Here is a 26,049-nt window from a genome sequence, read left to right as displayed (position 1 = left end):
GCCTAATTCTGAAGGGAACTAGATTTTTCTTTCTAGGTGTGCCTAGAAGAAATACCACAATGCTCAGCAGAGCATTAACTCGGAATGTTGTTCACTTTGTTTAAGGAACAATTCCCGTTCAACAGAGAATTTACTTTCCTACATTTGTTGCCTTTAACTCAGAGGCAACTGGCTCTTTTGGCTAAAGGATCTCTATTTGGAGTTTGCTTCCTCGGCTTGAAATGAATACGCATTGGATCGGAGAGGGAATGCCACATGCGGATGGCTCTTGACTAATGGCCAGGGTACTGGGCTAATGCCAGGGACCGCTTGTTGCAAGGACGGTCATTGGGTAAAATATTTTAAGTAGTCCACACAGCACAGTCCGGTTATCTCCTTTCTGAAAGTCATTTTCACTCCCTTTTTCACTCAGTCTTTGACATAGGTTCTTACTGTTACAGTTAAAACTGTTCAGTTATGGCAAGCTGGGCTGACTATGCTTCATTTCCTTATCTAAAAGTACCTGGCAGACTAGTGATTAAAATTACTCCTCTAGGAGACCTGCATTTTAATTCTCCCAGACAGAAAAAATTGGCCCTGGTTCTCATTCTTTAGTGAATGAATACTCTTGGGTTACTGAACGCAAAAGAGATGGTTCCTCTTATGTTTTGGAGAACAGAGATGATTGTTGCTGTTCTTACCCTTGAGGATAGATCTGTACATATGTATTACGTATTCTTCTAGTGTTTTATCATGGATTGTGCCCATTGGGAGAAACTCCCGATATGCTCCATGCTAACAAGACTGACACGCTCCTGGGTGCAGGCAGAACTTCGGTGCCTAATAAAGTTAATTGACTACAACTAAGGTACTCCATTATTTAGGCAAAATCCTGGTTTAAGTGGCAAGATGTCTTTGTGAAGTTGGCCTATTCTGTTAAAAGTTATTAAGTGTAATTAGTCAAGTTAGTTCTTGAGCAGGTATAATTAGGTTTGTGAAGGAGTTGGATAGTGACAGTTCAGTTGTGGTTTTGGGGTGATTGTTTCAAGCTGTGAATTAATTAAATCAGACATACTGTAGAGTTCACGTTGAAAAGTTGCCTATGTAACCCGGAGAATTTCAAATTTAATCTGTTTGGCAGACATTCCCCATCGATAAGTTGAACACTTCCAGTTTTGTAATGCTGTTCATATATATCATAGAAGTGGAAAATCAGATCTTTTCCTGCCGATTCCAAGCAGAGGGCGCATCTGTATTATCACTTGGTCACTTGTCCCGTAAAGCCACCTCGCCTGCCCTCCGTGCATCCACATGGATGTCTGCGGCTTTGAGGGCTCCATCCTAGGTTAAGGAGTAGTCCCGAGGCCACCCGACCTGCTGAGTGTTGGAGTTGCCTAGGTATGCAAAATCAGGTTTGCAGTCAGGTGTTAGGTGCAAAATCATTTTCGTAGTCAACGAAGCTGCTGCTTCTCAGCTGTAAATTCAGTGAGGTGTGGTGCCACCAGGTGAGGGCTCTAATTCAACACACCTGAAAGGAGTTCATTTGTTACCCTCTGCGGTGACAGGTGAAGGGACGGCCTGTCCTGAAGATTCCTTTCAGCGAAACAAGGTACTCCGAGAACTCCACATTTGAAAGCAACTGCGGCTTTAAAAGATCTGTGCTCGGTCTGTGCAGCTCCGCAGAACAAGCCGGGGCGGCGGAGGCACGGCCGCCCACCCTGCGGGCCGCCCGCCAGGGAGGGCAGAACGGCCCCGGCCGGGCGCTCCGGCCCCTGCTCCGGCACAGCGCCCCGTCCCTAAGGCAGAGCGGTGCTGGCTGCCGGGGGCGCTGCCTCGGGGCGTCGCTCCCACCAGATGCTGACGTTCTTGCCCCGAGACGCAGCAGCCCGAGCAAAACCTCTTTCCACCCCGTCGCCTTCCAGGCTGTGCTGCAGCGTGGGACCGGCTGCATCGGAAGCGTCCGTTTAGGTTTAGGACTGCCGGCGCGAATGACCGTATTTACAGCTGCAGGGGTGGCCGAGGAGCGGCTTTGCCGGGGCGGCGGTGCGACCGTGCCGCAGGCTCTGCGGGCGCGCTCCGCCCTGGGGCGGCCCCGGGCCCTGCCGCCCGCCGCGGGGCCCGCCGCCTGCTGCGCCTCGGCCTGCTCGGCGCGCGATTGCTCCCGCCTGGCCGCGCCGCAGGATGCCCCCGGGTAACAAAGGCGCGCGGGCGGGGCCCGCCGTCGCCTGCAGCCCGGCGGAGCGGGCCCGGCCGGGGTCCCCCCGCTCTCTGGCTTGCCTAGTTTAAACTTAACACGGTGGCACGGGGAGGGGGGGAGGGGGCGGTGCGGGGCATCGCCCGGCGCCGCCGCCGCCGCCAGAGGTGGGGAGGGAAGCGCAGAAGACGAGCTCCTGACTGAACCCCGGTAGCGGGAGCAGAGAGTTTTTACAGCGTTCCGGGAAGCGTGCACTTGAAACGCCCAGACTGTGCGTGGTACGGCAGAGGGGCGTGCTGCCATCCCGGGGAGCTCCACAGGCTGGAGAAATTAATCGCGGCGGGGGGGGAACGGGCCCTGCAGCAGTACGGGCTGGGGCTGGACGGCAGCCCTGCAGAAAGGGGCCGGGGGTGCTGGCGGGCAGCAGGTGGACCGCGAGCCGGCAACGGGCCCTGGCCTCGAGGAAGGCTAACGGTCTCCTGGGGCGCATGGGGAGAAGCGTTGTCAGCCCGTCGAGGGAGGCGACCCTTCCCCTCCGCTCAGCCCTGGTGAGGCCACCCACCAGCTATGGGGCTCCTCAGTGAACGAGAGACACGGACGCAGTGCAGAGAGTCCAGCCAAGGGCCATTAAGGTCGTGAAGAGACTGGAACGTCTCTCATGCGAGGAAAGGCTGAGAGAGCTGGGACCCTAGTCTGGAGAAGAGAAGCCTCGGGGGAACTTACCGATGTATATCAATACCTGCAAGGAGGGTGCATAGAGGATGGAGCCAGGGTCTTTTCAGTGGTGCCCAGTGACAGGACCAGAGGCATGGGCACAGACTGGAACACAGGGGGTTTTCTCTGACCATCAGGAAGCACTTTTTTTTACTGTGAGGGTGACTGACCACTGGCACAGGTTGCCCAGAGAAGCTGTGGAGTCTCCATCCTTGGAGATACTCGGAAGCTGTCTGGACATGGTCCTGGGTAGCCTGCTCTGGCTGACCCTGCTTGAGCAGGGGGGTTGGACAAGATGACCTCCAGAGGTCCCTCCCAACTGCTCTGTGATTCCATCTGCAGATTCTTGTAACTTTGCCTTTTAAGTATATATTTTATCAAGAATAGTTAGTTTAGGTTGGGGGAGGGGTTAGATATGACTTAATGTTTTTCATAAACTTGAGAAGTTGGGGTTTGATCAGAATTGTTACAACAGAAACAACAGCAAAATCAGTAGAAATTATCAGGAAGGCGTGGTTTTGGGGAAAAAATTTCCTACCAGACTTTGAGCTGGAAAAATCTCAATGGGAATTTCTTTCAAAAAAAACCCCAAGATGTATCCTGTAACAAGGTTGTTTCATTCAATACTCATAGCTGCTGGTAGGAACAAAGAGGTAATACATTTGATATAAATGGAAAAAAGTCCAGTAAGGATTAACTTGTATTTGATAGGTTGCATTTTTAATTATAGTGTTTCCAAGGTATTGTTTTGGCATGCTTTTAGCTTATTTTAAAAGTACTTGACGTACATGACCTGCAAGTAAGGGATATTCCCAGCAGTAAATCAGATCAATTAAATACACAGAGAAGTCACCTGGAGCACAAGCTTAATTTTCAATAGGTTTGAAAATAAGAACTTGAAAATTTACAGAACTGTAAATTTGTAAGTGCCTGTAAAAAAAATTTTTAAAGTTATCTTTCATGGGGAATACTCTTGCACGTAAAAAAATGAATTTATTTCACAGGTTAACAGTTCTGTTTGCCTCCTAAACAAAATCTACTGGCTGACCCAGTGTGTCTCTATCCCAGTGAAGACACTGGGTACTAATCCACTTTTGTCTATGAACAGTGGGTTGACAGTTACTAGTTAATAGGGTGTGGAAGAAAGCAGCAACGGTTTTCAGCTGGTTGACTATGAGTGACATATTTGATTCTCATCTTAAAATGTATAATGTAGACTAACACAATAGTTTTGGTGAATCATACTGTCCTTAGTTAATACTTTTTTATTACTATATTCTTAAATTCTATGAATCTACATGGTGTTCTCTGTTTATTGCTGTGGACGGAAAAGGGAGTCTAGACCCCTGTCTTGCAGCAGGCTCCATGAGGGAGGATCCCTTAATCAGATCAAATTGTTGTCTCCATATGACCTTTGTTTCAATACATCTTTTTTTTATGCAGTACCTCATTTTTACCAAGTCCTGATAGGGCTGGCGTTCTAGAAACTTCTTAATGCACAGGATTGCCATATGCTTATGCTACTTTAAGGAAGCAGTAGGGCAAGTGTCTCTGTCTTTTTTTTCTTTCTTTTTTTTAATTAACATATTTACTATTTTCTGCCTTTCCTTGTGATGTTTATCAGAGCAAGCAAAAGATTACATCTTCTCTGGCGAGAGTGCCAGTTAAGTTGGCTCTGGTCACCTCACAGCTGCTTTTAAACATTTTCCTTTGCTTAGTTCCAGCATAGCTGTGTAGGTGGCTGAGCAGTTCACTGGACCTGGGAACAGATTCAGCTGAAAAATACCCATTGTTCCCCCTTGCCAAAGGCAAAGAAGGCCAGTTTACTGCATAGCCGTAGCTGTGGCTGTGCTGGCTTGCCGGCAGGAATGAGCATTGGTGATGAGGTCTGCATAAACGAATTTTAGTGGCAGTGTTCTGAATATCTGACCACGGCCTTAGGGGGGTCCAGCTTGAGGTCTGAAGAGTGCTGGCAGTTCATTGTGTGCTTGAAGAGATCTGCTAAAATAACCAAGACAACAGAATTGGTTATCAACAGGCCTACACTTGGTACTTTGAGATTCATACAACTGTTAACTCCTATGAATTTGTCTCAAATTGAACAGTAAAAGTCTGAAAATGTAGTAGTCAGCATAAGCCTAAAGTACACCAAAATATCGTCTGCCCTGTTTTCTTTTTTCTTTTCTACAGATCTCTTTAATTTCGTATATTTCTAGATATGTATGTGCTCCTATAGACTATGGAATTTTTAAAGTTAGGTTTATAGCCTAGTACGTTAGTGCAGTAAACAAATGAACAAATGTACCAAGAAAATACATGCATACTAATAGCATGTTAAGAATTCAGTTTTTCTATATGCTTTTATAATCCTGTATCGTGATCTTGGAGATCAGTTTATGTTTTACTGTAATAGAGGACCCTGACGACACATCGCATATGTTATTGCAAAATATCCTGCTGGACTTCTGATATTTCACAACTCTGAGCTGGGGGGGGTTTGCCATTACCGTCAAGCCATAGGCTGTATTATATAAAATGGCTGTTCACTGATACACTTTAAAAAATGTAGACTTTTTTTCAGAGCTCTGAATATGAAATCCAGATTACCAACACTTCCCTGGTGTTTTGTCTAAAAATTCAAAGACTTTTTTTGTTGATGTATGCATTGTGTGTGGCCCCAGCTGGTTGGTCTGTGCTTTCCATCAGCTATGGTTTCCTTCAAACTGGCTGTGACAGATTCTATAGGTTCTCTGGTTGACATTGTTTCTGATTATCTTTGCAATTAGGCTGCAGACCTAACAGATTTAGTTATACAGGAAAAAAATCACTAAAACCTCTTTAGCTTCATATTTGTGTAGGACTCCGTGTTGTTTGTGTGAAGTTAAGCTATTTAGGATGCCACATAACGATTTAAAGTTAGTCTTGCAGGATGGTTAGTTAGCGTGTGCCTGTGAGCATACGTGTACATAAGCACGAATAACTTTGTTCTGTGACTGCTTTAAGCTGAAGAACATTAAATTTAATTTTTCTTTGTGTGTGCAAGTAAAAATATTTCGCAACTGCCAGGAAGAATAATAGTTAATGTAGTGATCATGTTTTTCTAAATATGAAAGAATAGCAACGCTGGTTTTTCTCCATGAGAAACAACAATAGTGGTGACTGAGGGATGGAAGAATAATTTATGTAGAAGCAAAGTGCTTTTGTTCTAAGAGAAACATACATATGTCCACTGACAGATTTTTATTTTGAATTTGCATCAGTGACGAGCATTCTCAGTTTGTGGTGGTTTTATATATATTGCAGTTAAAGCCTCCCTATGAGAGTTTTAAGTGGGTTTCTCTCCCATGTGCTCGGTTTTCCATAGGTAAAATGGGAATAATGACACTGACGTCCTTTGTGCTTTGAAAGTACTGCCGAGAAACATTATATAAGAATTGAGTATTATTATACAAATCATTCTAGTTTGATCCATCGCTGCTGACCTTTTTCATCCATGCAGTAAGAGTACCGTGACTAGGAGGCTGATGGGTCTCATTGTGTTCAGCTTATCACTGTACACACTACTGTTTTTCAGTGGAACATAAATCAGTGTAATCTTTTTGTCCCCAAATGATGGGCGTTATTAAGACTTGGCATTTATTTGGAATTTGATCATGTTTAAAGCCTTTACAGTTGCTACGTGATAAAGTATATATAATTAGTTTGGTGATATTTCTGCTTTAGGTTGAATACAGAAATCTGTTGACTATTTTTTAGAAGTCTGTTGAATATTTTTTAGATCGTCTACAGTGTGACTTCTACTTTCTCCTGCTTTTTCTATGCTGTTTTTTAAATAAGACTTGAAGAGATTGTCCCTGTTGATGCTTGCTGTTTTGTAGTACTACCTTGCCTTCAAAACTCTAGAAATTACCAGCACTTCAGCAAACAGAGGTTCACTAACCTTGAAAATTTGGTGTAAAATACAGCTAGTCATCTTAGCAAGTAAGTGCCTGCTTTCTGAGCTGGTTGTACTTGTGTCGGCAGTTTCCAGTTTGTGATCATGCTTTTATTGCACTGGGGACCGGTCCTGGCCAGCTCCAGGTCTTTCAGTGGCAGCTGTGTCCCACGGACCTGGGCTGCTGCTGCGTGAGGGCCACAGGCAGGATGGGAGGTTCTTGGCAGTTGGATTTCTCTTTGTTTAGAGAAGAGTAGTGATGCTGGTGATACTGACTGCAAAATCTGTCTCTTCAGGTTGGGGTGCTGATGTGATCTATTTGGAAACACATTAACTTTTTGCAGCAACTAACTGCACCAACTGTCATGTTTGCTGTGAAGAGAGATGGGAAGGTGGTGTTTCCACCATTAAGTATTTGGAGCAGTTGAGGTCACATGAGTATCTGGACTATGACAGTTTTTGAAAAAAAGAAAACAGGAGGGAGGGAGGGAATATCTTATTCCTAAGTGATAAAACTTTTTGTTTACCATTTTTTCAACTGCTGACAAACACATAGAATGACCTTTTATTGTGAAAAATTTGTTTGCTCCTTTCTTCTGTTGATGGTGGATGAGAGAGACCTCACTCATCAAAAGAAATTGGTCCCTTTCCATACTATCTGTGTTTAAAAGTCTACACATTTACATATTTGTATTTACCCATAAAGAAATTTCAAAGGAAGGGCAAGGGCAGGGAAACATTTCTTTGAAAACTTGATCAACTTTTAAGATCATTTTGACACTGCTGCTGCCAAATAGGGGATTTATGTAGGGATTAGAAGAGGAAGATCTTTCTTACTGACGGTAACTCTAGCCAAAAAGACTTTTAAACATACGTCATGTAAGCAACTGTCTTTTTAAAATGAAGGTCAAGTAATTTGAACAACCCTCATATTTACCAAAGTTGCCCTAATTGGTGACTGTATAATTTATCTAGGTAGCCTTGTAAATGAAGGCGTGGTGCAGTAGCTCTTAGTGTTTTTTCTAGGGCTGCTACAGTAAATCTGGTGCTTGTGTGTGGCTTTGGCCATGGGTATTGTATTTTTAAGCTGCAGTTTGTATGGTACAGTAAGTCTGACACGTCTCAATCCTACATTGTGAAATGTGACGTTACAGTGCCTCTTGCAGGCCAGGAAGCATCACTGGAGACGACTCTGTGATGTAGCCCTATGGGAAGAGCACTGTAAGCCAAATGCTGGCATCTCAGAATTTTACTGCACTTTGCCAGGTGACCTTACGTTGCCAGCACAGGACAAAGTAATTTATTTCTTTTCCCTTCTAAGAAAAGGAACAAGGAGAAATAGCATGAGAGCTGATCTTGGAGAAAAAGGAGTCAAAAGTTTCAGCTGCAGCAGAAAAGAGCAAAATTTCTACAGCAGTACTGGGAAGTGACAGGCACGTCACTGATGACAACAGCCTACAATGAGAGGGGAGACTGGGTTTTGATGAGAGTGTGCTTAGCAAATCCTAGGCAAAGTCCTGTAGCAAAAGTAAAATTGACAAGTAACTGGCCAGTTTAAAGAACTATTTTGAGCTCAAAATGGGAACACGATGTGTGTAAATCATGAATTACTGTTGCCTTGTGCACTCTGGCACTGCCTCACGAAAGGCAATTCATAACAGAGCAAGGATTTACAGTGGGGGGTGTTTGCAAGAGTGTGGTTTTTATAAGTTTTTTTTCCTAGGTGAGTTAGGTGACTGAATAAGTTACTCAATTTATCGAATAAAGAAGCAAGCTTCTTTTGAGCATCTCAGATACAGATCTGCCTTTTGGAAAATTAATACTCAGTAGTAGTGTTACTCCAGATGCCAAAGGAATTTACACAGAACATTAGAACATGCTTGTCTCAAATTGTAAATACTTCTCATATCTCTGTTCATTTTTTATAAAGGTGAGACTTTGTGTATGTTTACATCTTTTCTACTTCTGTGCTGTAGCTACAGAAGATCCTTTTTTAAGTATTCTTTTTCTCTCAACTGTGTTGCTTCTGCTTTCTATTACAGAGAAGCTACACTGTTGAATTATGATTTTTTCCAGTTACCTCATGTCAGAACATGGGTGTACTAAAAAAACAACCAAAGACAGACTATGGTTCAGGACCAAGTGAGAAGAGAAAAGTGGCCAGTGGAGGAGAACAGATTATGAGAAAAGACCAGGGAGCAGAGATGTCAAACACCACTGAGTCAGCTTGGGACCATCTGGGTGAAGCTGAATGTTGGCCAGCTCCTGTGGAAGGAGGGCAGGGCAGGGCAGGGCAGTGGTGAGGGCTGGTGTCTGCGCTGTTCTGAAGGAACCTGTCACCTCAGATGCCTTCAGTTTCTGTCTGCTAGTGCCAGAGAGCATAAGTAGCTCTTCAAGAGCCAATCCTTGTCCTTACAGCTCATGACCTCAGGTAGACCCAAGCTAACTCTGGATTACGAGGCACTGGCAGCTCTTCCTCATATTTGATTCTGCCTCCAGACCCACCACTGTCATTCCCCATTTTGAATAAGGCTGTGCATAAGAATGGGGGGAAGGTATTTGATTGATTCTGAGCTCTCTTGCTTTGAAACCGTTGCAGAGACAGGAGCTGCTGCTGCCACAATGTCCATCGATAAGTGTGCTCACTGCTTTGAATAGCTTGTGTACAACAGTTTGAACAGTCATGGGCTAGTGGTAGTGCTGCATGACAGTTTTGATTAAGACATTAAGTCTGAATAATCAAGATTACATGATACAATTTGGAATAGAGGAGGAGCAGCAGCATTTTTTGAGGTTCTCAGCATAGAGCTGCGCTTCTCTGTGTGAGAACAGGATGAGTTAGAGCCGTAAGCAGTCCAGGATCACAAAGATGATAAACATCTTGGGATGAGAACATGCTGAGTTAGAGATGACATGGTTGGCTTTACCTTGATGTCCAGCTCCCTGTTCTGTTACTTCAGGTAAGTTGTAAAGCTGTCATTTACTCCATATCTGTACAGTGATAGGCTGTGATAGGCTTACTTCATGGATGTTTATAGAATAGTTTAGTGTAGTCAGATGAGGAATGGTTAAGGCTATGAAGATATGGATACGTATTTTCTATGCATGCTTATGATTATAAATAGGATTTGTATGGTGACTTCTTTCTAGAAGTATATTCATTAATTTTAACTTTTAATGCTGAGGTATGGCAGGCTGTGTGCTCTTTGTCTTAGGCAAGAAGAAATTATTTCTGGAAATAAAATACTAACATGTAATTATAAAGGTAAAATAGTGAAGGTGTAGTTTTGTGAGGTGTCCTTGTGAGATCTGCTAAAAGGTCTGGAGGCTGTTACATGAGGGTGTATTTGCAGTGTACAAAACAAAAAAGCTAACCCAATTCCAATGTGTTAAAACGATGTGAGAATTTGCCAGTGTTATTCATAGGTTACTAAGGAAGTCATTTAAAACTCTTTTTACTGCTCTTTTTAGGTAATATTTCAATAATCACATTACCAGTTTCCAGCACCAACTCCCCAACTAAGATTTTGCCAAAAACCTTAGGACCAATCAATGTGAATGTTGGACCCCAAATGGTAAGTTTTGCAACTCCGGTAATGCTAACTTGTGTAACTAGCTGTGTGACTTCCTGTTGATGTAATAAGGAAACACGAAAAACAAAGATGTGAACAGTGTTAGGAACTTGCAGCTTCCTGCCTTGGCTGCAAAGGCTGCTCAAGTGCCCCACCTGGATGGAAACGTGATGACGTGTGGGTATGGCAAGCTTGTCATGTCAGAATTGCCACTCCCAACAACGATCCTGTATGTGACCTTAGGGGATACCTATCTTCCTGGCACTGAATGGAAATTGAAACAACTTTACCAGTTGACATTTTAACTATTACTCAAAAGTATATTAAGAAAAAAATCTCATTAAGAACATTATTGACAGTCTTTGAATATTTTGAGTCGTGTTCTCACCAGTAAATCTCCAGCATTGCCAGAATAAATGTCTTGGATGTGTCGCTAGAGTTTTAACTTGTTAAAAACTGCTCTTCTTAAAACTGTCTTTTCCTGTCAATAATAACTGTATATGAACATATATGGCTGTTTCAGGGATTCTGGATCTGGTTTTGAGAAAAATTTTTGGGTTTCTGGTGGCCAGAGAACTAAATAGGCAATACAGTGAACTGTTTCTAGTAACCTGATGCCTACTTGCCAAGCACTTAGCCTGAGTACAAGAACCATTTGATGTGTTTTATAGATAATTGTGTTGGGTCTTTTTCACATCAGCAGTTATTACTGTTCTTCAATGGCTGTTAGCCCAGCTGGACAGATGGGCAGAAGCATTACAGCCAGCCCCCCCGCCGCCAACTGCATTCCCCACTGCAGAACTCTCCATCTGAAGTACTAGCCACATGCTGCCCACCAGAGGACAGTGTTCCTCAGTGCATTGGTACTGATGGCAAGTATTGCTGGAGCATGTGCCCTGTAGCGTTTCACTGGAATAGTTCTACTACAAAAGATGTATTTTGTGAGTGCAATAAATAATAACCAAGAACAGGGGAGAGCAGTCAGTTAATGCAGCTCCTACTCTTACGAGTGACTGCTCAAGGCCCTGCTTTTGGTTTAAATGAACCCCAGTTATAGTTTAGGTTCTATAGCAGGTAGAAGTTGCAAAAGCTACTGCGTGGTGTGAGACACACATTTTATTTCATTTATTTTTATTCTTATTTTTAAATTATTTAATTTTTAAAATTATTTTATTCTGCTGCTTTGCAAGGATAGATCTGTATTAAGAAAACATTTTCTTATTAAATAGCCATTAACACAGGCCTCCGAAGACATCCAGTGTTCGGCTGTGTCGTGTGCCAGACCGTTCAAAAGAGAATGTTCACAAGTTCTTAACAGTGGGAATGTTAGCACTCCTTTGGCATCTCACCTGTGTTAGCAACATCCTGCTGCCACGAGGGATTTTTAGTTTTATTTAACCGCTGTAGGTTACAGCTCTTGGGGCTGCTCCAGGTCCTTCAAACCAGCACACTGCCCCCAGGATCAGGGGAGTGGGCTGTTGGCTGAATGGTGACTGTTGGTCTGAATCCCTTGGGCTATGGCTGTGCATATGGTAAAATCAGCACAATTTGCAGGCTGGATTCTTGTGTACGGGTGTGTGTTACAGTTTCTTTAGATTTAGTCTGTAGGTGTAAGTTTAACAGCATTAAGTATTATTGATAAAATGCTAGTGTTTAATTACAGGGATTTAACGTCCTACAGATGGTCTATTTGCTAAATTAGGGTGAGGTTCTCTTTTTCTGTTTTATGCTATCTGGTATCTGAATTTATGTGATTACTTCAGGCACACTGGAAGTATGTTTGCTGTTAAGATGGAATTAGTACTCTGAAAATACAGTGTAGCATTTTCTGTGAAAGCAAACATTCAATAGTAAATTTAAAAGTGACACTGAAACAACACTGATTTGTATACCCATGACATCTGTGTCCCTGCATCCAAGAACTTACAGCTTTAACAGTAAGCTGTAGACAGGTGGATTTTTGGTGCTTGTGCAACTACTGCCTCTAAGTGCCCATCAAACACGGTGTGGCTGCCGTGGGGGAAGGGGCTCTTGGGAGAGTGTGCTGCTGGTGTCTGTCTCCACAAGATGGCACCAAGGGATAGAAAGATACTGGACAGGTCGGTCTTGGAAACACCTGAAAGTGATTTTGCCCCCTCAGTTTATTATGAGGCTGTCACAGGAAAATTATGAGGCGATCGAACATAAAATACTCTTTATGACACATTTAGTCTGTGATTTACAAGACATCAATAGAGCAAACCTCAGAGAGGGTGGAATGTGGTGAAACGCATTTCAGTATGCAAAATATTTAAAATCTTTTCTCTATGGCATGCATCTGCCATATGCTGGCAGAACCATATGCTTACTGCAAATAAATGTTATTTATAGTGTTGCAAGAAATTGGTATAAAAAGTTACTGGATTGGATTCATGTTTAATTGAAATAATGCATTACTGATTCTCACCAGTGCTGAACTTAAGCTTTTAAAAATTAATCATTCTATCACAAAATGTTTCTGACTTCAAGCCAATGTAGCAGTAAGTTGATAACCTTTCCTGTGCCTGCATGCAGTGTGTAAAGCAGCCAGCCAGGGATCTTTTGTTCTCCAGTATCAACCAGTAAATACCTAACTTGTACCTGTGTTTTGGTTTTCCTAAATTTCTGTTTTCACTTGTTTCTGTCAAGCTATCCACTCGCAAAAATAAATAAATTTATGTCTTTGAGATAAAAAATACATACATGCAATCACAGCGTGGTGTCAAGAGGGACGTGAAGTAATGCTCAGTGAGCTAAGGAAATGGGAAATTCTTCAGATACTGTTTTTTCCTACTTGTTTAAACAATATTGATGGATACCAAACAAAGTATCTGCCATGTACTGAACATGGGTGTTGGGTACGTTAAGTAGTAAAGCAAAACTACAAAGTTTAGTACAGTAGATACTCAAAACGTCACCAACAAATGGAGTAAAGTAAAATACAGTTTAAAAAAGCAAAATAAGATATATGAGTAAAAAGCATTGTCCATGAAGCTTTGGTATGAATCTTACCGTACTGGAATCAAAATAATTTAAAATGTGTTTTATTTTAAAGACTAACTAATTAACAGTTTTGTTTTTAAATACAATCTGAATTCTTCTGATGACCTACTTTAAAGAATGAACTTAGATATGATTTCAAAGTTGAGACCAAGTGTCTTAGTGTTAACAACTGTTGTACATACAATTTCACCATGTTTGAACAAATTTAAATTCTATCTATACTGTACAGACTTTACATTTAATACCATAGGTACAATGTTGTATTATTAGCTTGCTAGAATGTCTTGAGATCTTGTGAATGCTAGAAACTGCAGGGAATACTTTGCCTGCAGCTCAGATTGTCTTTGGTAGCAAAGACAGATGATTGCAAGAGACAAATCCATTGGAAAGGAGGCTTTATTGATTACAGTGATCAAGAAATTGCCTAGACATACTCTCAGAGAAACAACTAGTTGTATATAGGTACAGGTCTATCTGCCATACCTAGTAATTATTTGTCTAGATCTTGTCCATATGAATTATACAGTAATATGGTACAATTAGTAGAAAACTTAGCAGCATTGTAATTACTTTCATGTATGAAGGTCTTCTGATGACATCTGTTCTGTATATTTTGACTGCAGCTTGCATCTGGTACAGAATTTTTTTTTTTTCCTTAGTACCATGCTTAGTGTGGATTTTGGGCTGTGGTAACCTCTGTTTTCTTAAGAGATCTGTGGGTTTTATTTCTAATTTTCATAGATCATAAGCACATCACAAAGACTGACCAATTCAGGGAGTGTTCTGATTGGGAGTCCATATAACCCAGCTCCAACAATGGTCACCCAGACACACATAACAGAAGCTTCTGGCTGGGTCCCGGGGTAAGATTTTTGTTTTATTTAAAGATGTTTGAGGATCTGTGCTGATGTTTTCCTTTATTTATACTGATGTTTCTGTATGTTGGCTTATGGCTTCTAGTTCTTGCACAACTAAAAGGAGTATGCTCTTTAGCCTATTATGCACTTTCGATGTCTGGAGCATGTGAATGCAGAATTACAAGCACCAGTCACTTCACTGTCTGTTTCTTTGTGAAAATGGAAAGTCACAAATTTGTGAGTCCTGTTAAAAGAAGCCTTTATTTTTTTCCTAAGTTCATGGGATATCCAAGTAGCTTTGCTGTTGAGCATATCAGCAGGTGCCAACAGGAGGAGAGACTGTCAAAAACACTTCCAAGAGGCATTTAAGAATAAAGCTCTTAATGAAAAATTTGGAATGTAATCAATGTTGTATTTTTATTACTATTTTACAGTAGAAACAGGTTTTCTTGGGGTTCTGAGGTACTCCAAAGTAACATGACTATCTTCATCTCTTCTAAGGAAATCTGGTCTTTACAGTATTTCATGATTTTATTTTTTTTTAATTTTTTTTTTTAATCCCCATACTGCTGAATTTATCTGTCTCAAGACAGATGTAGTGCTTTGCCTCTGAAAATTAAAAAGTAATTTTTTTCTGTATCTGGGTTAATTTTTTCTAAACAGGTGGTGGAAGTCAGTAGTACCTTTCCAGCTTTAGAGGTGGGAAAATGGAGCATCTAGGACATGGCAGAAATGACAGTATAGTGTTTGTTTGTGCCTTGACTTTCTTCTTTCTATGCTGTAAGCAAGGACTGTCAGAGGCTTGCACTTCCCAGTCGCTATATTCTTACCATAGAGTCAAAAAACTGCATGCCCAGCTGAGCAGTTTTTAAGCTTGATTTTTTTTCTGAGTATCTGTTTATCTCCTCAAAATACCTTTTGAATCCACTTAGTTCTGATTTGAAAAAGGAGTTGTCAAAGATTACTTTGTTTCTGCAAATTTTGTGAAATGTGGAGGCCAGGCTGAAGTTCTTTCAGTACCCAGAGGAGGGAAAAGCTATAGTGTCTGTTCACAGCTTGCTAAACCGAAGAATCAATGCCCATTAGCTTTCTTAAGCTTCATCCAAACGCAATTGATGGAGATTCCCAGAGAGAAGCACCATCCTTCTGTTTGTATACAGTCAAAATCTAGACACAGTATTTCTACTGAGCCCAACTATTGTTTCACCGATAAAAAGGAACAAGATGTTCGCCAGACTGACCAATCAATACTGATCCCTGCAGAAGTCCATACAACAGAGGTGAGGAAGGGTCTGTGGTATTGTGGAACCTAAGCGGTGAGCCCTTGCTGAAGATGGTTCCCAGAGGATTGCAAGTCCAGACTCCTTGCTTTACCCGTTGTTTACTCCTCTTCACAGGTTTCAAATTGTTTCCAAAATCAAATGAGACAAGAGCGTATTCATTCTCAGGGCTCCATACAGCCTCTGGCAGCCTGGCTTACAGATCAGGGGACAGCTCTTCATTCCCTGCCGTTCCAGCCCCCTGCCCCAGCTCCGCTGCACTCGGACCCCCAGTTGCGCAGTGTGAGCGGTTAAGCACCATGGACAGGGATTGCCAAAGACAAAAATCCCGCTGTTGTTGCCGAGAAAGACGTCTGCTGATGGGTTCTGGATCGCACAACCAAATACACACAGGCTTTCACGGCACATACCTTCAAGTCCATCATTTTTGTTCAGCTCCCTTCATAATGCTGTCAGGTTTCTAGCTGCCTAAGTATGTGCTGTGAGACCTGGTTTTGAACCTGCAGGGTTAACAATGTGAAGTAATTTACCAATAGTTCTTGAGCAATGTGCATTGTATCAGCTGCAAGAATAAAAGACAAGTTTGGAATACAACTTCTGCAGTCCGCTTGCTGTAGCTAATAAACAGTATGATAAGGAAACCGGCAATGAATTTTGCATAGGAGTAGCAGTTGCCAATCATGTCAGCTACTTCTTCAGAGTATCTCTCTTCAGCTCTGTATGCATCAGCTCTAACGTGAACATGTTTAGTGTTTTACCTTGTTTTTTGTTTAAAGGTACCAAAACAATCAATGTCCTGAAAATATAGGATGTGCTGTTTAAAGGCATTTTTCTTCCACATGGAGGAATTTTAAGTAGGAAGGTTCAAAGGAGCCCAGCTTCTCCTTTTTGATGGGATTTGGTTATGTAGCTCATGTCAGTACTTCCTATAGTTCCAAATGAAGTGAATTCCCTAAAATCATATGGGCAAAGTGTGGTAAAATTGGGAACAGAACTTGCCTGGCACTGAGCTCAGACCATGCCCAAAGTCCTAGCCACCTTCTCTCAAATTCTGTCAAGCTGTGTGTGTGCCATTTTCCCCTTGCAGTATACAGGTAACAGCAAACATCAGTACCCAGCTAGGCCACAAATACGTTGATTTTGTTGGTCTAAGTGTATAATGTTATTTTCATCTAAGTTTGAATTGTCTTTTCTTAGGGACAGAAAGCGGACTCGAGAATTCATAGAATCAGATTTTTCAGAAAGGTGAGTATTACTGAACATGTATTTTATGTATACAGTCATACCTGGTTTACTTCTTCAGATCTGCCCTTCAGAGGGATGGGTGTCCAGTTCCCACTTTAAGCAGTTTTCACTCCTCCATATGAAAGCAGGTTTCACTCCTCCATGCTGTGTGTTATTTGTTCCTCATAGTTAGTTCTAACGCATTACTCCTTGCTTTATCACTTCCTGATAAATACATTTGCTGTTACAGATGATACTGGGAGTTGTGAAAAACAAACACAACACATCTTCAGAAACAGGACTGTTCTAGTTTTCAGTGTGACAAATACTTGTAAACAGATGATCTTTTCCTTTGCTTCCAAAACTTCTTTGAATGCATTCAGGGTGGTGTTATTTGTTTACCTACTGGGGGTTTCTCACATTGAATAACTGCGTAGGGATTAGGAGTGTTGGGTTTTTTTAAATATTCTGGTATTCCTTTCCATTCTTCCTTTACTTCTGTCCTTCTTTCCAGTGTTCTGTTTTCTTAAATACAAAATTTCTTAAATGCAAAATTTTGAAAAGCATTCTTTTAATGTTTTCCTTAGCTTGTTACTCTTGACAGAACTAGGCCTTTTTCTGTAAAATAATAGATCTCCCTGAAACATATTATCAAACCAACTTGTAAAACTGTAATTAAAAAAACAAAACAAACACACCACCACAGCTGAGCTTTTTAAAGGCTTCTATTGAAATACGCATCCAAATCTAGTTTGTGTGATAAAACCAATTGCTCCTGTTTTTTCCATTATCATTATCTAAGCTCTTGCTTTTCAGGAGGAAGAAAGTGAATGGAAAATAACCCTGACAGTTGCCAGTTATTAATTTGGCACCATAAAACCTAATGAATATGTACTTACTCTCCACAAAAGAGATTCTTGTATCTCAGTCTTAACTATGATGGCACAGATATTAAACTTTGGTCATTAGGAGAATTAAGGTATCTTCTGCTGTATTGTAAATAGGGATGTCTGAGCCTTTCTATTTTAAGCACAAACACGAGGGTTCCTGTAAATCTGGCTTCCAGGCACATAAACACCCCGTGAGGTTTTCCCCCTTTTTTGGTTGCTTTTGTAAAACTATCTGGAGATGAATTACAAATCCAGTTTTTTAAGCATCTGCCCAGTAGCATGTGTTCAAATACTATCAGTGTAGAAATCACTGGGAAAGGGCTCCAGTGTACTTTTTTTGCCAACTTGTAAGAAGCGAGAATCTGATTCAAAAAAGCTGAACAGTTTTATTTTTCTTTTAGGTAGTACATAATGTCAAGAGTTCTGATTCCTGTTGCAAAAGGTAGACCTTTTGCTGTGTAGCAAAGTAGCTTGTTACCATTCAATGTATTAATTACTTTTCTCCTTCCAGTAAGAGAAGCAAAAAAGGAGATAAAAATGGGAAGGGTCTGAGGCATTTTTCAATGAAAGTATGTGAAAAAGTTCAACGTAAAGGAACAACTTCATACAATGAAGTTGCTGATGAGCTGGTATCAGAATTCACAAATTCTAACAGCCACCTAGCTACAGATTCGGTAAGCAAATATGTGTTGAAATTTGTTATACCATTACAAAATTGTCTGGTTTATCATGGAATTCTGTCCCTGGACTGTCCTGCCACACTCCATACTTTCCTTCACTTAACTACTTCCCAAATATAAAGAATTAACCTCTGAAAATTAAAAATATAGAATTAAAATGAAGAATTGAACTCACACTAAATTATAAACAAAATAGAGAAGTCTGCCAGAAGAATTCTCTTTAAAAAAAGGCTACTCTTGTACACACCGTATGTGGTCTTGCCAGGCTTTTCAACTGTAACAGACTTGCCGTGATTGGAATCTGCTGCACAGAGGCTTCAAGCAGGCCTGAAGCTTCCATGTGCAAACAAACATGCTCATGTGGGATCCAGGGAGTAGCACAGATGAAGGCATCATCTTTTAATACCACTCTGACTTAAACTGCCATTTTGCCTTTTTATTTTCTACATATCTATGAAGGATGTGTTCAATCTTTTTCTCCTTTTTGAATTCTTGTAATTAATGCTGCATTGTTTTCTTAGCAGGCTTATGATCAGAAAAATATTAGACGGAGAGTTTACGATGCCCTTAATGTCCTGATGGCAATGAACATAATTTCAAAGGAGAAGAAGGAAATCAGATGGATTGGCCTTCCTACAAACTCAGCTCAGGAATGTCAGAATCTAGAGGTAAGGTGAGGTAGATGGGAAATTCTATATAGTTCACAGGTTGTGATAACAGATCTGCTCTACTTTAGAAGAGGGGTTTTTTTCTCAATTTGAACCAGACTGGGTTTGATTCTTGCCCACTATGAAAATAGAACTTTTGATACTTGAAGACTGAAAGGACACATTTATGTACGCTTAGTTCAGTTTTATTTAGTATACATGACATGAAGTTTAAAAAACCCAAACTTGTTTACCTTACAAAAATGGACATTGATTAAATCAGGGATTACTTTTAAGATCAAAGTCTGTAGTAGCCTGAGTTAACCAGAAGAAAGTCAAAAGAATTTATAGTGCAGTTATGCTTACAAAATGGTATACAATTGAAAGGAGATGAATTTTCTATTAATGTCTGTATTTGGAAATGCCATTCAAAGGAAATTAAATTGAAAAATAATTCTTGCTAGGATGTCAAATACTAGCTATGAACTGGCAGGGAAAAAAAAGAAGTTTTATGTCTTGGTTTTTTCCATTATTTTTCCAGCAGGCTAGGAGTTACTGTGTTTTTGCAGGGATGCCAGAACTTACATGCACAAATGTTGCTTGTCCTTCAGGCCAAATGCTCTATAAATAAAAAGCACAAGTTACTGTACTTACTAGAGAGTGCTGTAATAACTATCTGTAAATACACCTTAATATGTATTGTATTTGTGATACTTGTGACACTAAATATCTTAAAAGCCAGGTGGGGTCCCTCTCTAGTACAGAACAATTTATTTTGTGCGGGTTCATTTACATCAGTTGTCTTTCTAGATGTGGTAGGAAAAAAGCTTTTACTATCCTTGTCCATTACAGCAACTTGGAAAATACATCCCCCCAAGGAGTATGCATATGCTCAATCATTATACTCCAGGATTCTTTTTTTTTTTTTTTTTTTTTTTCTTCAATCATGGATAAATCTACATTTTACATGCATTCACCTGAATGCGTTATCTTCAGCATAGGTTATTGTTACAAATGCGGAACTTGAATTTCATTGTGTCACCTACAATGATTGTATGCTATTTGCTGTTTCAGGCTCTAATTACATATGCACAAAATGGAAGCCAGGCATATTTTCTTAAAATGTTGCTTCCTGTGACATAATAGAAAAGAACAGAAAATAAAGCTGCATTTTCACGGTGTGAAAATCAGAATTAATTTTGCTTTTAAAGCTGTATAAACAGCCAACTCTTCTTACAGTGTAATTCCATAATAAGATTACCAGTACAAAAATGAGAAAGCAGTACAAAAAAAGCTTGTTATATAGAAACCGTGTCTAAATACTATCTGTATAGTTTATTGGTTTTAAGAGTTACATATTTGTCCCAGAAAAGAAAGTAATCTACTGTGCTCTGAAGGAAGCATTTAAAACATTAAAGTCTGTGTGGGGGGAACCACCACAAAGCAACACTGTAAATAAAATAGGGGGGTTTAGTGCAGCTAAGTTTTAAAAGACTGCATTATTTAGTTTCAGTGGTTGAATGAAAAGGTAATTTAAGGTTTTAGTATTTTGGGGAGCAGTAATACAGTGCTGGCACCAACAGGATGATGAGGAAAAATACCTTTTAAACATGATGACTGCTGTCCAATTCTTTAGTGTTCCCCCAGAACACTATTTAAAATACTGTTGGTTGTATCTGCAGTGTCAGTAGGCATCCAGTACTATCGCTGTCCCAAACACTGCATACTTAGGTTGAGGATAGCTTTGCCCCATTAACTGGCATTAAGAAAACTGTTGCAAGAAATGGATTCTGTGCTCACGTAGAAAAGGTTACCTCTACCCCCTTTTTGTTGCTGAAATCTTGTTAGTTTAATCAAGTCTCAAATGAGCGGTCCAAACAAAAAGTGGAGATCACTGGAAAGATGCAGGTGATGATCCTGAGCCCAGTCTCCACACATTTATGTCTAGCAGCTTGCAGCTAGAACAGTGGAAGGGACATGCACAATTCCAAAAAAGTGGAAGGCAGGAGGGGAAGAAAAAAAAAACAAACCCAAAGCACCCTCTCAAGCAAACGTTTAGTTTGGTGCTCATCGGTGCTCAGTGCATAGTACAGAAGAGGAGGAATGGGTGGGGAAATAATACGGTCTCTTGTAATAATTGATTCTTTACTGAAGTTAAAATTGTTGACAAAGAAAGAAATTACAGTTTGTCAGACCTGTTTTATGGAGAAACTCATGTGACAATGCGATAAGTCTGAAAAAGAAGAAAATACATGGCAAACAGGTAGGGCTGAAAAGACTTGTGCAAAATTTACTTACCATGCCATGGAATTCTCCACCATTTACAAAGAAAGTATGGATTTTTGTAATGGTGCTAGCACACTGGTATAGCTCTAAAGCCTGTTTAGTTTGGCAAAATGGAACAGACAAGATAACAAAGTAATTATCTTGATGCATTTACATTTGTATTTTAAGATAGAAAAACAGAAACGGATTGAAAGGATAAAACAGAAGCGAGCCCAACTACAAGAACTGCTGCTGCAGGTATATTTAATTATTTTTTCTATAAATGAAATTATCCGATTTTAGCAATTATCAAATTGCTGGATTTATTTAGCAGCTATGATATACTAGGGAGAAAAGCTTCACACTTGTGACCTTTCTGGATTCTAGTAGGGGGACCTCTTACCCTCACTTTCTGGTTCATTTTTACCTATTGTAAAACAGCATGCTGCATCTGCATGCCACAAGCTTTTGTAAGTGTTCTGCTGAAGCTTGTCAACATTAGTGGGAATGGAAACAACTCACAAGTCCCCTTGGCTGACTCCAAGCCCCCCCCAGCGTTACCTTCTCTGAGTAGTTCTTACTGGAAAATTTCTCTGATTCTAAGCTATGATATTTACAACTGGACTTGTGTAAATATGTACAGAGTTGTTTTGGGGGAGATAGACATTTCTGGATCCTAACCAATGGAAGGCTGGCAAATCCAGCTCTTTTACATTCCGAGGTGCACCTTTGAGATGACTTGAGTTCTGGCTTTGATTGCAGAAGTACATTTCAAACCCGTCTTTGCTTATAAAGGAACATTTTATAAAATACATTTATCAGCATTCTTAAGTGGTTTGGTCTGTGCAGACTTTCAGTAATTTAAATGTAATCAAACTTTTTTATGAGGTTACAGACAATAAGGCTGTATTTTTTTTGTGGTCTAACTATAGTGATACAATTTTCATGTAATTAGATATGCACAGAAACTTTTAAATATCTGATGCTTCTCCTTTTCTTATCACCAAAACCTGTTTCTCTACTTAGGGCACAATTCTGATTCTATCTATCTAACCTAATAAATTAGCAGCTTCTCTAAGAGTAACATGAAATTAACCCGGTGAAAATAAGGCAACTCAGGCCTTCTTAACTATTAGTCTGGAAATGACAGAGTTGCACTCCCTTACTATCTACAACTGTCATTATTTCCTTGATTATGTTCATTGTCAAATGGTTTATCAGTCCTTTGGGATTCTGTCTACCCATCTTCACCTTGAGTGGAATAAGTAGTGCCTCAAAGTGGGTACGTACAGACTTCCAATCCCTCAAATAACATTTCCTAAACCCACACATTTTCATACATATGCAGTCAGATACAAGAATTCAGGAGAGAGCAAGTGGTGTCACGAATGGCACCTGTTTAAAAACATTCAGAGGAGAATTTCAACACTCACTCTTTGAGAGAGAAAAGGGGGTGATGGATGAGAAGGGGAAGAGAATATGGATCATGGGAAGGGGGGGAATGCTGTAATTTCTGTTAACTTTTGCTTCAGTGTAACTAGCTCCCAGTTTGAGGTAATTATGCATGTAAAATAACAGAGAAGACCTCTGACTCCAGTGCCTTTTCAAAAGAAATGGGGAACCATTCTCCCCCAAGCTTTATTGTTCCTTTCTTGTTTCTGCTCCAGGGATTGTGAGGGGGGCATAGCCATTAGGATATGTGCGAAAAATTTGTGTTTAACTTCTGTTCCTGGTGAGCTTCACTAGTGCAAAGAGGAAGTCAGGCCGCTTACTTTTTGGCAGAAAATTACTGGAAGTATTGAGAGTTGGTAAATAAGAGCTAGGAAGTTACACTTCCTGGAAACACTGATGTCTTCTCTTTCATGGCCAGTGATCGTTTTTTCTTTCTTTCTTTCTTCAGCAAATAGCATTCAAAAACTTGGTACAAAGAAATCAGCAAAATGAACAACAAAATCAAGGCCCTCCAGCTTTGAACTCAACAATACAGCTGCCTTTCTTAATAGTCAACACTAGCAAAAGAACAGTTATAGACTGCAGCATATCAAGCGATAAGTGAGTGTTTGTGGAATCAATTTTTAGAATTTTATTTTCTTTGTGGACTGGAATTTTTCTTTGAACAAATGAGAGAAATTTTTCTAGTTTACTAAAAGTAATTATGTATTTAAATTTGCTACTGTCACTTCAGGGGGGTGTTTTGTTTTGTTTTTAATATTTAATACAACTGCAGCAGTAATAGGAATAAGTTTATCAACGTTGATTTACAACCACTAGTTAAAACAGGCTGACTTTCACTGTTGTAAAAGGCACTTCAGACTGACGTTTCGAAGAGCATTCACTGCACAGGAGAAATAACTGAATGAAATTATATACTAGGACAGCACTAGATTTTAATGAAGCCATGTGGTAGTGCTTCTGAATTCTTATTCCTAATACACCATAGATGTATTTAGTCAGAAACACAAGGTGATCCATGTAACATAAGTAACATCCTAGAGGTAATAACAACAACTTTGGAAGTGACTTTGAATAGCAAAAAGGTTGCACCTAGCTCTTTGAAGGAAAAAAGGGAAGGAAATTACATAGAAATCTGAAATACTGTCTTTGTAAGCAAACTGTTATAGTTGCACTCTTAGTATAATCTGGAAATCTTCCACATACGTACTTAGGGGTGCTTATGCTCTTCATCCTGTGAAAATATGGCTGAAAGTATGAGGTACTGTTAACTGTTTATTGGATCACAACTAGTTTATTAGCTGAAAATAGCTGGCTTTGCTTTAATAGTGTAGGTTACAGATTTCACTCTGTGGTATACAAATCCCATATTGAACTTCAAGTCAATTAACATAAAGCAAAAATAGACAGTCTCTAGTAACCTAAACACTAACATGCAAAAAAGCAGTACTATTAAAAGTTGAATTTTTGTAGAAAATTGGACTTGGAAGTGCAATGCATTCTGTGACAAAATTTTTGGAATACTCCCATCAGCACTGCAGTTCAGCAAGTTGGGAATTTTAGGATCAATATTGGTTTAGCTTAACTATACCCTTATTTTATAGGCATACTATAGAGTTCTTACTGCACTTTTAAACAGTGCTGTATATTTAGGTTTGAAGTCATTACAAAGTTGAATGATTTCATACTGAAACTTCAGACTACTGCTTTGAAGTTGTTGGACATTGAACTGGCATTGGGATCTAGAGAAGTGTAACATGCTTCTACAATCTCAAACTGTAAGAAAACACTACTCCTTGAAATGAGCACACCAAATTTATTTAATGTTGATATTTCAAGTTTATATAACCCAGCTTCAATATTACTGTCAACTGGAGATCATTAGGTGTACAACAATTAACCCAAACTAAACAAGGTTTCCACTGTGGTTATTATTTGTGCAACTGATTAGTGGCAGTGCCAGTATATAAATAAACAGTGCCAGAAACTGCTAGTGTTTAAACCACTGTTACAGTGATCTGCTAAATAAGGCAGTTGGTGAAAGTGGTGACTCAGTTTGGAGAATTCAAATTCTGTAGTTTATTGGAGAGCATTTGCGCTGCCTAACCCCATTACTGGTCAACTTGAGTGCTTGCCCTTCACTTGGTTTCAACCTCAGTTACTAACCCACTGTTGTATGGGCTTCCATTTTCCTTTCTTCTCCCAAATAACATTTATAAAAAGCATTGGTTGGTCAGTATTTATGATGCAGCAGGTGATGTTAGAAAGTCCAATGAACAGATAAGCTCACAACATTAGCTATAAAAATTGTATTTACAGAGGATCTTCCAAAAGAAAATAATTGCTTGGAAAGATGGTACATATAGGGGGGATTTAGCATCATGAGGTTTGTGTCTTCTAAGTTTTTTCCTATGCAAGAACAGGCTTTATCTAGCCAAAACAGAATGAAATTTCTCACATATAAAACAAAGAGGTCATTGGGCAAGTTTTGTTAAGAGTGTGAGAAGGCAGACGGGTGCCCAGCAGCATAGTGGGAGTGACATTTCTGAAGTTGGAGTAAAGAAAAACAGAGTCTTCAGATAAAAAGGAAAAAGTTAAATATTACATTGAAAAGATCAGGCACCTGAACAGGAAAATGTATCTCGTGTAAATGGTGCTTCTATATAAATGCTGTAGGTCTTAGGAAAAAAGAAAAAAAAGGAACCAGAATACTTAAACAAGCATTCAGACACAATAGATGTATCAGAAACTTGGAAAATTAGAACACCTCTATTCTAATAGGAAATGCAGCTGCTTATTAAAGTTAAGAGACATTAAGAGAAGATACCAGGTGACAGGTTTTAGACAAAAAGGATGTAAGTGTTTTTGTAACAGTTAGTCTATGCAAACCATAGCATTTGATGTTGTTCATGCCAAAAGTTTATATAAGTTGAAAAACGGGTCATGTCAAGTCCCTGAAATAAAAACCCTCAGATAGATAGCTATTAATGGCAAAGGTAGAAGTGTAGGGACTTCCTGTGTCAGAGGCTGCAGGTTGCTAGAAACTATGCTGGAGAAATGCTCCTGTAAGTTTCTTTGTCTGGAAACTTGCAGGGGAGGAAAAAGGAGTTATGCTCCTTTCTAGCATCCAGTATTTGACCACAACATATGGGAGGAGAAATACAGAGCTATCAATAAATACAGCCTTTAATCCTGTACCATAAAAGCTGAATTCAGTTATTATTTAGTTAAGTACACAGCTTGCTGGTAGTAACTTGGTATGACACTGGTCTCCCATCCCCTATTTGTGTAAACATAGTTATGTGACTTTAGCTGCACCAGTCTAGGTAGCAGGAATGTA

General features: G+C 40.1%; 1 protein-coding gene and 1 long non-coding RNA gene across 11 annotated transcripts in view; one reads left to right on the top strand and one right to left on the bottom strand.

Annotated features, from left to right (window-relative positions):
* The window catches only part of TFDP2 (transcription factor Dp-2), a 64,038-nt gene that overhangs the window by 22,008 nt on the left and 15,981 nt on the right, over nucleotides 1-26,049 (top strand). For 5 of the 10 annotated variants that reach the window (XR_011326181.1, XM_069792218.1, XM_069792217.1 and 2 more), the window contains 7 exons: nucleotides 10,293-10,396; nucleotides 14,156-14,277; nucleotides 16,749-16,796; nucleotides 18,177-18,339; nucleotides 18,867-19,013; nucleotides 21,447-21,515; nucleotides 23,158-23,309. Coding sequence is in view for 9 of the 10 variants with exons in the window: in XM_069792218.1 (XP_069648319.1) it covers nucleotides 10,293-10,396; nucleotides 14,156-14,277; nucleotides 16,749-16,796; nucleotides 18,177-18,339; nucleotides 18,867-19,013; nucleotides 21,447-21,515; nucleotides 23,158-23,309 (805 nt within the window). In the remaining variant the exon portion in view is untranslated. Of the gene's footprint in view, nucleotides 1-2,340; nucleotides 2,452-2,549; nucleotides 9,782-10,292; nucleotides 10,397-14,155; nucleotides 14,278-16,748; nucleotides 16,797-18,176; nucleotides 18,340-18,866; nucleotides 19,014-21,446; nucleotides 21,516-23,157; nucleotides 23,310-26,049 lie in introns of those variants that run through there. The other 5 variants (XM_069792222.1, XM_069792224.1, XM_069792226.1 and 2 more) reach the window with 5 other exon arrangements.
* Nucleotides 15,551-25,021, bottom strand: LOC138686859 (uncharacterized). Its single transcript, XR_011326183.1, has 3 exons — nucleotides 19,578-25,021; nucleotides 16,838-17,031; nucleotides 15,551-16,051 (listed from the first exon to the last, which is right to left on the bottom strand). It is a non-coding gene; the product is annotated as an uncharacterized lncRNA (long non-coding RNA).

Source organism: Haliaeetus albicilla, chromosome 9 (assembly GCF_947461875.1).
Source record: "Haliaeetus albicilla chromosome 9, bHalAlb1.1, whole genome shotgun sequence".
NCBI classification, from domain to species: domain Eukaryota; kingdom Metazoa; phylum Chordata; class Aves; order Accipitriformes; family Accipitridae; genus Haliaeetus; species Haliaeetus albicilla.
The sequence above is the reverse complement of the archived record's forward strand: the minus strand, read 5'-3'. Positions and strand labels throughout refer to the sequence as shown.